The sequence below is a fragment of the Lampris incognitus genome, chromosome 8, assembly GCF_029633865.1.
Source record: "Lampris incognitus isolate fLamInc1 chromosome 8, fLamInc1.hap2, whole genome shotgun sequence".
Taxonomy (NCBI): domain Eukaryota; kingdom Metazoa; phylum Chordata; class Actinopteri; order Lampriformes; family Lampridae; genus Lampris; species Lampris incognitus.
Window position 1 is genome coordinate 58,066,898 of NC_079218.1, and position 14,119 is coordinate 58,081,016.

The 14,119-nt window shown below is 46.6% G+C and overlaps 1 protein-coding gene across 1 annotated transcript in view; it reads left to right on the forward strand.

Moving 5' to 3' along the window:
- The window catches only part of gemin5 (gem (nuclear organelle) associated protein 5), an 85,038-nt gene that overhangs the window by 29,911 nt on the left and 41,008 nt on the right, over positions 1-14,119 (forward strand). Inside the window, exons 10-13 of the mRNA XM_056284489.1 lie at positions 3,216-3,298; positions 5,582-5,718; positions 9,240-9,313; positions 12,961-13,142. Coding sequence (XP_056140464.1) covers positions 3,216-3,298; positions 5,582-5,718; positions 9,240-9,313; positions 12,961-13,142 — 476 coding nt within the window. The remainder of the gene's footprint in view (positions 1-3,215; positions 3,299-5,581; positions 5,719-9,239; positions 9,314-12,960; positions 13,143-14,119) is intronic.

Below are 14,119 nucleotides of genomic sequence, written 5' to 3' on the forward strand. Positions count from 1 at the left end.
TGACATGTCTCTCATGTGTAGACTCTCTCCGTACTGTTTGACATGACTCTCATGTGTAGACTCTCTCCATACTGTTTGACATGACTCTCATGTGTAGACTCTCTCCATACTGTTTGACATGACTCTCATGTGTAGACTCTCTCTGTACTGTTTGACATGACCCTCATCTGTAGGCTCTCTCCATACTGTTTGACATGACTCTCATGTGTAGACTCTCTCCATACTGTTTGACATGACTCTCATGTGTAGACTCTCCATACTGTTTGACATGACCCTCATGTGTAGACTCTCTCCATACTGTTTGACATGACTCTCATGTGTAGACTCTCTCCATACTGTTTGACATGACTCTCATGTGTAGACTCTCTCCATACTGTTTGACATGTCTCTCATGTGTAGACTCTCTCCATACTGTTTGACATGACTCTCATGTGTAGACTCTCTCCTTACAGTTTGACATGTCTCTCATGTGTAGACTCTCTCCGTACTGTTTGACATGACTCTCATGTGTAGACTCTCTCCATACTGTTTGACATGTCTCTCATGTGTAGACTCTCTCCTTACAGTTTGACATGTCTCTCATGTGTAGACTCTCTCCGTACTGTTTGACATGACTCTCATGTGTAGACTCTCTCCGTACTGTTTGACATGACTCTCATGTGTAGACTCTCTCCATACTGTTTGACATGTCTCTCATCTGTAGACTCTCTCCATACTGTTTGACATGACACTCATGTGTAGACTCTCTCCATACTGTTTGACATGACTCTCATGTGTAGACTCTCTCCGTACTGTTTGACATGACTCTCATGTGTAGACTCTCTCCATACTCTTTGACATGTCTCTCATGTGTAGACTCTCTCCTTACAGTTTGACATGACTCTCATGTGTAGACTCTCTCCGTACTGTTTGACATGACTCTCATGTGTAGACTCTCTCCTTACAGTTTGACATGTCTCTCATGTGTAGACTCTCTCCTTACAGTTTGACATGACTCTCATGTGTAGACTCTCTCCGTACTGTTTGACATGACTCTCATGTGTAGACTCTCTCCTTACAGTTTGACATGACTCTCATGTGTAGACTCTCTCCATACTGTTTGACATGTCTCTCATATAGACTCTCTCCATACTGTTTGACATGACTCTCATGTGTAGACTCTCTCCATACTGTTTGACATGTCTCTCATGTGTAGACTCTCTCCATACTGTTTGACATGTCTCTCATGTGTAGACTCTCTCCATACTGTTTCTTCTTGTGTAGGTGGTAAAAGAGGCTCATGATGCTTGAGTCTTTTGTGGGGACCGGTGTGCAGCATATTTTGCAAAGTACAGTTTTCTGGTCCATATCAGACTTTTCATACCCAAACCATGTCCATACGATTGAAGTACCCCTTCTTTTAGGTACAAGCTCCTCGTTTTGTCCTGGGTGGCCGGAGTCCTTCCTTCTTTTAGGTACAAGCTCCTCGTTTTGTCCTGGGTTGTCCGAGTCCTTCTGTTCGGAATTACCCCGTTCTGCGTTAAGTTCACTGCCCTCCATGTTTGTTTGTATTGCCTTCATGCAAATTTCCTGCCTGCGTCCGTGCTGTGCAAAGAGCAGAAAGAGTATGACACCTCACTGTCAGGTTAAAAGAAGCGGCTGGTGACTCCACATGTATCTGAGGAGGTGTGTGGGAGTCTGCACCCCTCCCTGGATTGGCAGAGGGGGTGGAGCAGTGACTGGGACGACTTGGAATATAGGGTAATTGGCCAAGTACAATTGGGGAGAAAAAAGGGGGTCCAAAAAAAAAGAAAGAAACGTTGACACAATAATTTTGATTAAACAGTCAAACTTCTAACCCTTTATTCACAATAAATGTATCTTTGAACAAACCATTTCATATTTATTTGTGGAAGAACCATCAGCCTAGAGACATGGTCACCTAAATTGTCCTGTAACTTCTGGGGGGGGGGGGGATTCTCGGTTCGATTCGTCTCATGATTCAGGGCTCCCGATTTGGATTCAGTACGATACAGTGGACGCCTTGATGAGCAGGAGACGACAGTGCAGTTCTCTATTTTTCATTTATTTGAAGAATCAGGTGCAACATGTTGACATTATCAAGGCACGTATTAGTTCTAACAACATTGTGTGCCGTATTTTCTTTCTTTCTCTACGTTATTATAGTTGTTCAAATGTTGATTTTGGTGTCAGTCGTTTCCTAACAGACATACTAACATATGTAATGCGTTAATATCTCATTTGGCTGTTTATCTTGACAGAATATAGAGTTTAAAAACCGGCCGCCATTTTGACCGCCCATGGTCGTTTTAGGTAGGAGTGAAATCCCGGATCTGGCGAAATGGGGAGCGTCTCGAGCCTGAAGACCGTATTGAACGATTCAGAATTCGGTCCAGTATCGTGCCACGCCTCGTAACTTCCGGGCCCGCTAGCGTGCAACGTATTGTAGCGAATTCGGGGGGGGGGGGGGGCAGCCCGGGAACCGCCACAGCCGGGACGCGAACCCGTCTCTCCCGCTCCGCAAGCGACAACGTTAACCAGTAGACTAAAGGGTCCGACCCGTTAGTCGAGGACCAACGTGTCTACTTATCCATGCACGTTACAGCATCTAGGCGTTTACTGTAGGAGAACCCGCGACAGGTTCGGCCTCGCCATACTGCTCCACCTTGAGATCCGTTTTGCAGTAAAGGTACCGTTTCTACATTGTGTTGCTTTGCGTTATTTATTTTATTTTTTTTGTTTTGCAAAAGTTAAAGTTAAGACAGACTTAAAGTTGTGTTTGCAGTGTTTACATCTTCCCCTCTGACGTTTGCAGACTACTCGTGTAGCGGTGTCGGAAGAAGCGGGGCGCGGTGGTGTGGTGAAATCCTTGGCGCAGCGCTGACTTGTTCAGTGGAAACCGCTGCAGAAGTGTTTCCTGTTGATTTATTGCATATTTGATTCTTATTGTAAGCAATTTTTGAACAATTTAAACTTGAGTTGAGTTCGTGTTTTATGTGTAATGGTGTCGGGGAGGGAGGCGTCCTCAGAGGGAGAGACAGACTCTGTCGTGTGGTGAACAACACCGTTATTACTCCCACTTGTAATAAATGAAATAAACGTGAATTGAAAGTACAACTGTTTTTAATGGGGACCTCCTGAACTCCCCAAACCTCATTTTGCTAACCACTTAGAATCAATTTATAACCAGACTTTTCTGCTTTGTCCCCTCCTAGGCCTCCCCAGGTGTCTGCCTCCTATCATAGAAAAACTGTGTACACGTTGGCCTGGGGACCCCCCGTCCCCCCCATGTCATTTGGTAAGTTCCTAATGAATTCCCAGCAACCGCTGCTATGTGCCGAATACCTCGACTAAGCAGAACGTGCCGAAGCTCGCGAGTCAGCACAACACGCCGAGCTCCCTCGGCGGCACCGTAATCAACTCTGTAATCGAACGAGCCCCGAAAAACGCTTACCTTCTCTTCCCTCGGCTGCTCGTAGGGAAATCAGAACAGGGAAAGTTAATTTTGCCAGCTGTTGCCAAATGACATTTTGATTAGCTGATCAGTCACACCGCTATTGTGGACGGGAACATGAACACCGCGGTGGAAAGAGCCGCTGCTCGGTCCCCAACTCACACAAGCATGTCCAATTTGTTTGCACATGACTTCCACCCTGTTCATCTCTCTTCAGTCCAGCTCGTCTCATTCTAGTTTGTCTCTGTCCAGCTCGTCTCATTTTACTTTGTCTCTGTCCAGCTCGTCTCATTTTACTTTGTCTCTGTCCAGCTCGTCTCATTTTACTTTGTCTCTGTCCATCTCGTCTCATTCTAGTTTGTCTGTGTCCTGTCCGTCTCAGTCTAGTTGGTCTCTGTCCAGCCCGTCTCATTCTAGTTTGTCTGTGTCCAGCTCGTCTCGTTCTAGTTTGTCTCTGTCCAGCTCGTCTCATTCTAGTTTGTCTGTGTCCAGCTCGTCTCGTTCTAGTTTGTCTGTGTCCAGCTCGTCTCATTCTAGTTTGTCTGTGTCCAGCTCGTCTCGTTCTAGTTTGTCTCTGTCCAGCTCGTCTCATTCTAGTTTGTCTCTGTCCAGCTCATCTCATTTTAGTTTGTCTCTGTCCAGCTCATCTCATTTTAGTTTGTCTGTGTCCAGCTCGTCTCATTTTAGTTTGTCTGTGTCCAGCTCGTCTCATTTTAGTTTGTGTCTGTCCAGCTCCTCTCATTTTAGTTTGTCTGTGTCCAGCTCCTCTCATTTTAGTTTGTCTCTGTCCAGCTCATCTCATTTTAGTTTGTCTCTGTCCAGCTCGTCTCATTTTAGTTTGTCTCTGTCCAGCTCGTCTCATTCTAGTTTGTCTCTGTCCAGCTCGTCTCATTTTAGTTTGTCTCTGTCCAGCTCGTCTCATTTTAGTTTGTCTCTGTCCAGCTCGTCTCATTCTAGTTTGTCTGTGTTCAGCTCCTCTCATTTTAGTTTGTCTCTGTCCAGCTCGTCTCATTTTACTTTGTCTGTGTCCAGCTCATCTCATTCTAGTTTGTCTGTGTTCAGCTCCTCTCATTTTAGTTTGTCTGTGTCCAGCTCATCTCATTTTACTTTGTCTCTGTCCAGCTCGTCTCATTCTAGTTTGTCTGTGTCCAGCTCGTCTCATTTTAGTTTGTCTCTGTCCAGCTCGTCTCATTTTAGTTTGTCTCTGTCCAGCTCGTCTTATTCTAGTTTGTCTCTGTCCAGCTCGTCTCATTTTACTTTGTCTCTGTCCAGCTCGTCTCATTCTAGTTTGTCTCTGTCCAGCCCGTCTCATTCTAGTTTGTCTCTGTCCAGCTTATCTCATTTTGGTTTGTCTCTGTCCAGCTCATCTCAGTAGTCTTGGCTCTGTCCATTTGAGACGGCTGGTTCTCGAGTGGTGTGTGTGTGATCTCATTGGTTCAACTCATAAAGATGATTTAGGCTTTGAGATTATAGATGGATGGATTCGTTATTCCATCCATCCATCCATTATCCATCCATCCATTATCCGTCCATCCATTATCCAGCCATCCATTATCCATCCATCCATTATCCGTCCATCCATTATCCAGCCATCCATTATCCAGCCATCCATTATCCAGCCATCCATTATCCGTCCATCCATTATCCAAACTGCTTATCCAGCTCTCAGAGTTGCAGGGATGCTGGAGCCTATCCCCAGCAGTCATTGGGTGGCAGGTGGGGAGATACCCTGGACAGGCCATCACAGGGTGGACAAACACACACACATGCACACACAAACACACATTCACACCTAGGGACAATTTAGTACGGCCGAGTCACCTGTCCTACATGTCTTTGGACTGTGGGAAGAAACCGGAGCACCCGGAGGAAACCCACGCAGACACACAGGGAGAACATACAAACTCCACACAGAGGACGACCTGGGACGACCCCAGGGCTCGAACCCAGAACCTTCTCGCTGTGCCACCGTGCCGCCCGGATTCATTATTGTCTTACTTAATTTGTTGCAACACAAGGCTGTGAGGAGCCAACCTCTGACCGCCAGACCTACCTGAAACAGCCTTGTGTGTGTGTGTGTGTGTGTGTGTGTGTGTGTGTGTGTGTGTGTGTGTGTGTAACCCCCAGGCGATGCAGGAGACAGGCCATCCTACACCTTGTACAGCTGTGCAGGTGAAGGCCTCATCCTGCAGCATGACCCCTGGCAGCTGAATGGAGAAGCCTCCAGTATCGACCAGGTCATCAGAGACACCAACGACATCAAGGTGGGACACACACTGACGCCGGACACGAATGCTGTTCATCACACGGATGTTACAACTGAGATTAGTAATCGTTTATATTAAATTTGTATAGTTCAGTGTTTGTCGTCCCAGTCCTCAAGTACCCCCATCTTGCAGGTTTTCATGGTAACCCGGAATCAGTAGGCCTGTTTTTAGTCACTCAGCTGATCATCACAGCACTTCATATCGCCTGGTGTGCCAAATGGGACAAGATTAAGGTTGCATCCAAAATCACATGCTAATTACTACATGCTACATGTATGTACTGTCTTCCAGCACACCGTTAGTATGTGACTAAAAAGTACAAGGGCTGCTCCAGAAAACCACTTCCCCGCCACTTCCTGTCAGCTCTGCAGGTCAGCGATACCATGCGGAGCACAAACCTCCACTGGTGTGGTGACCCGCAGCTTTTATTAAGACGTACAAATAAACAGGCGTCCGGGTAGTGGAGCGGCCTATTCTGTTGCCTACCAACACAAGGGTCGCCTGTTCGAATCCCCGTGTTACCTCTGGCTCTCCGGGTAGTGGAGCGGCCTATTCTGTTGCCTACCAACACAGGGGTCGCCTGTTCGAATCCCCGTGTTACCTCTGGCTGGCCGGGCGTCCCTACAGACACAATTGGCCGTGTCTGTGGGTGGGATGCGGATGTGGGTATGTGTCCTGGTCGCTGCACCAGCGCCTCCTCTGGTCGGTCGGGGTGCCTGTTCGGGGGGGGACTGGGGGGAATAGTGTGATCCTCCCACGCGCTACATCCCCCTGGTGAAACTCCTCACTGTCAGGTGAAAAGAGGCGGCTGGTGACTCCACATGTATGGGAGGAGGCATGCGGTAGTCTGCAGCCCTCCTGGATCGGCAGAGTGGGGGGGGGGGGGGGCAGAGACCGGGACGGCTCAGAAGAGTGGGGTGATTGGACGGGTACACTTGGGGAGGAAAAGGGAAAAATCCAAAAAAGAAAAAGTAAAAATAAACGAGGTTTGCACCAGTTTCTGCTTCGCACAGTTAAAAGTAGTAATGAAATGTAAAGCGTTGGGCGTTGTGCCGGTGGCGTTGTGCCGGTGGCGTTGTGCCGGTGGCGTTGTGTAGCGCCCTTCACCAGTGTTGATGTTGTCATGAAGTATCGCCATGCCAGCGTAGTGTCCAGTGTTAACTGGATGTAGTATTACACCCTGGTACATTTGACCTACTATGTGGTGCATGATATGGCCCCCCAGGTATGCTAAAAACCCTGGCGTAGTATTTGGCAGTACTAAATACTATGAAGGACGGGATTTCGGACTCGGCTCAGGTGTGGACTGGTTGAATAAGAACGAGCAGCTCTGCTGATTCAGGGCTACTGTGAAAACCTGCAGGAGGCGCTGCTGGAGGACTGGGTTGGGAAATACTTAAAGTTCAGCAGAGACGTCAGTTTGATGAAGTACAGTCATTTCTGAACCACGATGTGGGGACGTATCATTAATAATAATGATAAGTTTAATTCATGTAGACTTGAAGGTCAGAGTTCAAGGACACGTAAACACTTGAACGAGGGGAAACCTCATGTTTTCACTGGTCTCACTACCAAAGTATTCATGGGCAAGACAGAAAGAAGAAAGACACTTTATTTTGTCATGGTACAGTACAGTGAGTGTGTCTCTCATGTAACCATCCTGTTGTGTAGCAGCAGCTCCAAGTCTTCTTTCCACTGTCTTGCTCAGGGGCACAGGCAGGAGTATTAACCCTAACATGCATGTCTTTTTTTCCCCCTTTTCCCCCCAATTGTATCCGGCCAATTACCCCACTCTCCCGAGCCGTCCCGGTCTCTGCTCCACCCCCTCTGCTGACCCGGGGAGGGCTGCAGACTACCACATGCCTCCTCCCATACATGTGGAGTCACCAGCCGCTTCTTTTCACCTGACAGTGAGGAGTTTCACCAGGGAGACGTAGCGCGTGGGAGGATCCCGCTATTCCCCCCAGTTCCCCCTCCCCCCTGAACAGGCGCCCCGACCAACCAGAGGAGGTGCTAGTGCAGCGACCAGGACACATACCCACATGCGGCTTCCCGCCCGCAGACACGGCCAATTGTGTCTGTAAGAACGCCCAACCAAGCTGGAGGCAACACGGGGATTCAAACCGGCGAGCCCTGTGTTGGTAGGCAACGGAATAGACGGCTATGCCACCTGGACACGCCATGCATGTCTTTTTAATGGTGGGAGGAAACCCATGCAGACACGGGGAGAACATGCAGACTCCACACAGAAAGGACCTGGGGTGGCCTAGGGTTCGAACCCAGGACCTTCTTGCCGTGAGGCAACAGCGTTAACCACTGGGCCACCGTGCCCCCCCCCCCCAGTATGACAGTGCCCTCCCAATACATTCAGGCATTTATCAAACAGGATGACAGCACACTGTGTTGTTGAGGTTTTCACAACGCTGGTTTGATTTTCCACCCGGTGTGAGTTTGTAATAAAACAACATGTCAGGGTAAGCAGCGCTGTCATCCCTTGGTTTGTCTTTCTGCTGGGGTTTAGTCTTCAGACAGCTTGACAGATGATTCCTACGCTGAAGGTAATCAGGTCTGACATCAAGTGCAAACAAAGTGGAAGTGCTCTGGGGGCTGCAGCCAACAAGCAGAACCGTGTGATGCTCGGCAGACTCCATTATAAAGGGTTATAAGCAGCGTCAGCAGCTCTCCTTCACTTGTAGATCATTATAAAGGGTTATAAGCAGCGTCAGCAGCTCTCCTTCACTTGTAGATCATTATAAAGGGTTATAAGCAGCGTCAGCAGCCCCCCTTCACTTGTAGATCATTATAAAGGGTTATAAGCAGCGTCAGCAGCTCTCCTTCACTTGTAGATCATTATAAAGGGTTATAAGCAGCGTCAGCAGCTCTCCTTCACATGTAGATCATTATAAAGGGTTATAAGCAGCGTCAGCAGCTCTCCTTCACTTGTAGATCATTATAAAGGGTTATAAGCAGCGTCAGCAGCTCTCCTTCACTTGTAGATCATTATAAAGGGTTATAAGCAGCGTCAGCAGCTCTCCTTCACATGTAGATCATTATAAAGGGTTATAAGCAGCGTCAGCAGCTCTCCTTCAGATGGAGCTCATTATAAAGGGTTATAAGCAGCGTCAGCAGCTCTCCTTCACTTGTAGATCATTATAAAGGGTTATAAGCAGCGTCAGCAGCTCTCCTTCACATGTAGATCATTATAAAGGGTTATAAGCAGCGTCAGCAGCTCTCCTTCAGATGGAGCTCATGTTTTGTGAGATGACTTCAGTTTATGTCATTTGATGTGCTCTCAACCTGCAAAACCTTTTTACTAACTATGACCAACATGAAAACGTGTGGAGGAAACGGCCTGCCGGTCACGGTAATGCCTGACAGATCAGCACCCAGGCGTCTTCCTGAGCGCCGGGCGGCTCAGTTGGCTTCAGACGTGCTGTGACCAGGGTGCCTTGTTTCTGCTTCTGAAGCTGATGCAGGAGATCTGAATAAGTCCTAACAGTGAGCTCTCCTCCCCACAGCACAAGCTGTCCCCGCACACAGACCTCAGCTGGAAGCCGGATGGGAGAGTTGTTGCCATCGGCAATGAGGATGGGTGAGTGAGTTGCTGGTACCTGACCCATCCCATAATGGACCGTAAGCCCTCAATGTCTGTGGAGGGACCAGATGTCCACGGAGGGACCAGATGTCCGCTGACGGGCTTTAGTCTTCAGGCTGTCAGGTCATGGAGGGTTTTGACAGGGGAAATGTGTTTGGGGTGAATCGGTCACTTCTGGTGAGGGAGAGGTGCAACATTCAAACATTTTTGAATGTTGCACCTCTCCCTTCCCCATTGGACGCTGTGCACGTGATGTGGGTGACGGGGCAGCACATGGTATGTTCTTTCCCCGTAGCTTTACTGACAGCTGATGATGCTTCTAGCAGGAAACAGGCTTGTACTGTCTCATAAAGGATTTACTCGACCCACTGGATTAATAATATATGATATGAATATAATATAAATAGTGCATATAAATATAATAATATAAATATAAAAAATAAAACAATATAAAATGCACTGTAAATCAGTGAAAGGCTATACTGACTGTCAACAATGACATAACCTTATTATCCATCCATCCATCCATCATCCAACCCACTTATCCTGCTCTCAGGGTCGCGGGATGCTGGAGCCTATCCCAGCAGTCGTTGGGCGGCAGGCAGGGAGACACCCTGGACAGGCCACCAGGCCGTCACAGGGCCCACCCATTAGGTCGTCTTTTCAGGATGCGTCAGTCACGTGTGTTTCAGTGTTACGCTGTTTGAACTGTGGTGGAAAAGTCTCCTATTACAGATCTTGCAAACAACAGCAGTAGCATGTTCCGGATCAAAATATTACCAGACTTGACTGTTCTTCTTTGACACTATGCTGATTTGTGTATACTGCTTGGCAGCTTTTTTATTGTCAGTCTGGACGTCCCCTCATGAGCGTAGGAATACTGCACCTAAGTAAAACTAGGTGGGACTGTCTTTTTTTTGTTTTTGTGATCAAATGTTTATTATTTTCTCAAAAGAAAGCAAGGGAATCACATCCAATACACATACAACACTGAGAATATAAAACATTTGCAAACATTTTACTCCACTTGACATGTTACAGCATCATACTTGCATCAAACAGAAACAGAAGACTGACAACACCCTCATTTCAGTAGCTCCTTTACCTTATCATATGCCCCAGCCCATGGTGTAGCAGTTCTCTCACTTGCACCATGTACTCTAGCCACTGACAGCACTACAATAATCACATCAAGAAAGGTGTCGCACATATAAGTGTGCAAGGAGGTTGCCAGCGAAGAGCCAGCATTTTCTTAGCTGTGCTCACGCTTGCTAATAACAAGACATGTTTCCCCGGATATGATAACTGGAAATCATTTAAGAGCGTGGCTGTAGGTGAACATGGTCATCATCATCGGTGGTAACTCGAAGAGGGTAGGACTGTCCTCTCCGTTTAGTTGTCTACTTGTGGGTCTTCAGATGGGTGTAAAGGCCGATCCGTGATCCACATGTACTTTGGTGCAGTGTGGGCAGGGGAAAGTGGTGGTGGTTGAGTCTTTCTCTCTCCTTGCAGTGCTGTGGCTTTCTCTCTGCAGCACAGTGGAGTTCCATGTCACGATGTGCAGCTACTTCCTGCATGGATTTCTTCCAGGAGCACCTATCCAGTGCAGTGTGTTCCCAGATGCTCAATGTGATGTTGAATTTCTTCAGACTGGTCTTGATATTGTCCTTGAAACGTTTCTTTTGCCCGCCGGGAGTTTGCTGATCTTCCCAACAGCTGGGGGTACAGGATCTGTTTGGGGAGACGTGTGTTGGGCATGCAGATGACATGGCCTGTCCATCGGAGTTGGTGCTGCATTAATTGTGGTGGTGATGCTAGTCATGTTGCCTTCTTCCAGAACGCTGATGTGCATCTGTCCTTTCAGCTGACCCTCAGGATCTTTCGAAAGGATCTTTGGTGGTATTGTTCCAGGGCTCTCAGGTGCCTGCTGTAGGTGGTCCGTGACTCTGCTCTATACAGCAGGGTGGGGAGAACAACAGTTCTGTAGACCAGGAGTTTTGTTTGGGTCTTTAGGTCTCGGTCTTCAAAGATTCTTCCTGAGTCTGGCATAAGCACCGCTGGTACAACTCAGGTGATGGGTGACCTCAGAGTTGATATCAGCTTTTGAAGAGAGAAGACTGCCGAAGTAGGAGAAGTGATCAACATTTTCAATAATTTTGTTGTCCACTTTTATGGTGGACTGGATAAATGGCTGGTTGGGTGGAGGTTGATATAGGACCTGGGTCTTCTTGATGTTTAATGCTAGACCCAGGGCTCTGTATGCCTCGGCAAAGGAATTCAGCATGTCCGGGAGGTCTTCTGCGGAGTGTGCTGCAATGGCGTTGTCATCTGTATACTGACACTCCACGATGGTGGTGTTGCAGACTTTGCTCTTGGCCTTGAACCTATTGAGGTTGAAGAGCCTGCCGTCAGTTCTGTGTGGGATTGGGATCCCCCATGGCAGCTCTTCACCAATGAGGTAGAGTATTGCAGCAATAAAGATGGCAAACAAGGTGGGTGCGATGATGCATCCCTGTTTGATCCCTGTTTCCACAGTGAAGGGTTCTGACTCAGAGCTGCTGTTGCTGGGCACTGTGACTGACATGCCGTCATGTAGAAGCTTTAATCTTCTGATGTATTTGTCAGGGCAGCCATATCTTGGTAGTATGGTCCACAGAGCCTGGATTCGGCTGGACTGAACTGAATGAAAACAAGTAATTTCAGTAACAGAATAAGAATTGCAAAGTCTCCCACCCGAAAATGCCCATTACATTCACTCCCAAGAGCAATGTCCCCTCCCATATCACTCAGTCCACTCAGAGAGCAGGCTACACACACTCATATCACCAACGGATGCCCTGCCCACATTAGAAACAAAATAACTATAACATGATGAATTAGGCTCTGTGATGGTCTGGCGGCCTGTCCAGGGTGTCTCCCCGCCTGCTGCCCAATGGCTACTGGGATAGGCGCCAGCATCCTGTGTCCCGAATTCGGATAAGTGGATTCGATAATGGATGATATATTAGGATGAGGTTATAAACTTAATCTGAACTATCCCAAAAACTAAATAATAGTAAGATTATTGGGTTTCAGCTATCGCCAACCATGAAGAAACCATGAAGAAGGGGAAAAAAAGACCCTTAATGTCCCAACAGTGAAGGTGATAACAGCAGCTAGGGAGCCCCTTAACTCTCCCAGTCTCTGTTTTACCAACTTGTGCTGGAACTTTGATAAGAAAAGGAAACTTTAATACGGTTTAACAGTTTCAGGTATAACCTTTAATTTGGTACACTCAGCCAAACTTCCTGTGTAAATACTCATGTCACTTCCTGGGAATTCAGGGAGTTTTCTGTACTGTGCCTGATATTGGGGGTTCAAGATGGTTTCAAGTTATGCAGTATCTTCTTCTATCCTCTGTTCATAGCCCCTACAATGGCATCACCAATAAGCAGATCTTTAGTTAACACTTCAGCATTAGCTTTAATGTGTTGTGATGTATTATTAAGTTATTATGTGTTGTTATTTAAGTTATTATTATTATTATTATTATTATTTAAGTTAGCCTTTTCATGTTAGCCCCCCACTGTCAACCGTGTGTTTGACTACTCGTGCAAACCTCTAACTGGCACAACCCTTGTGGTATCCCATACCTCTGCATCCAGGTCCATAGAGGTGTACCAGGCTCCCAGTCTGAAGCTGCTGTGTAGCATCCAGCAGCACCACAAGATCATCAACACGCTACGCTGGCATCCCGACCACAGCTCCCCGTCTGATCTCCACGGCCTCCTGGCTTCAGGATCCAGCAATGCAAAGGTCTACATTCACGACCTCCGCTCAGTCATAGGTGAGAGGGAAGATTAATAGTCAGGGCTGGACAATGATTCAACATCAGTGTTTATCATCTTTTAATGGTATTTTATTGTCTGAATTTAGAAGCTAACTTCTAAAATGCCTCACAAAATGATGTGTGAAATATTTGAGGGAGTATTATTTGTTTTGGTTTGATATTATACTTTACATTACCCAACAATTCAATGTGAGGCGCCTCAGCTGGATTCTTAAATGTGGAATTTTTGCGTATGTAAGGAGTTATCATAATGTATATTAATATCCTGTGAAGTCCACAATGATTATTGTGTTAATAATATTTTCCATATCACCCAGCACTATTATACGCCACTATGTTTTGAAATAGTGTATTCTTCTGAAATATTTCATGTTATTTTTGGGCATAGAAATGAATGGCTGAGTGTTTGGTCTTATTGGGGGTTATTGCGGGTTGCAGCATGATTGGTGGTTGTAGCATGATTGGTGGTTGTTGCATCATTGGGGGTCGTTGCATTATTGGGGGTTGTTGCATTATCACCTGATTACCATCAGCCTTTTGCAACCCTCATGTTCATACTGTTTTCTCCACAAAAAAAATAATTTCTTGATATAATATAATATGATAATAATAATATACTTTCATGCATACTTTTATTCCCACATGGGCACTGCTCAGCATGACATTGTGTTGACATTGTGTTCTGTTGTTGGCTGTTTAAATAATCGTGCTGTAAAAGCTGGGTACAGGGCCTTGCCTTGCTTAAAGGCATCCTCATTACTGCTGTTTAATTTCCCTTCTCAACGTGGTTTCAAAGATGCTCCATGCGCTTTTAATTTGGAGTCCATTTTATTTTTACTTTTATAATCTAGAGCATCATTTAATTTTCCCTTTTCTGCCACTCCCTTTGTCTTTTTTGGTTGCTTTCAAAATGGCTACCTTTGTCGCTACGGTAATCTCCGTCATGACAACCCCCCAGCACCATCTGCCATCAT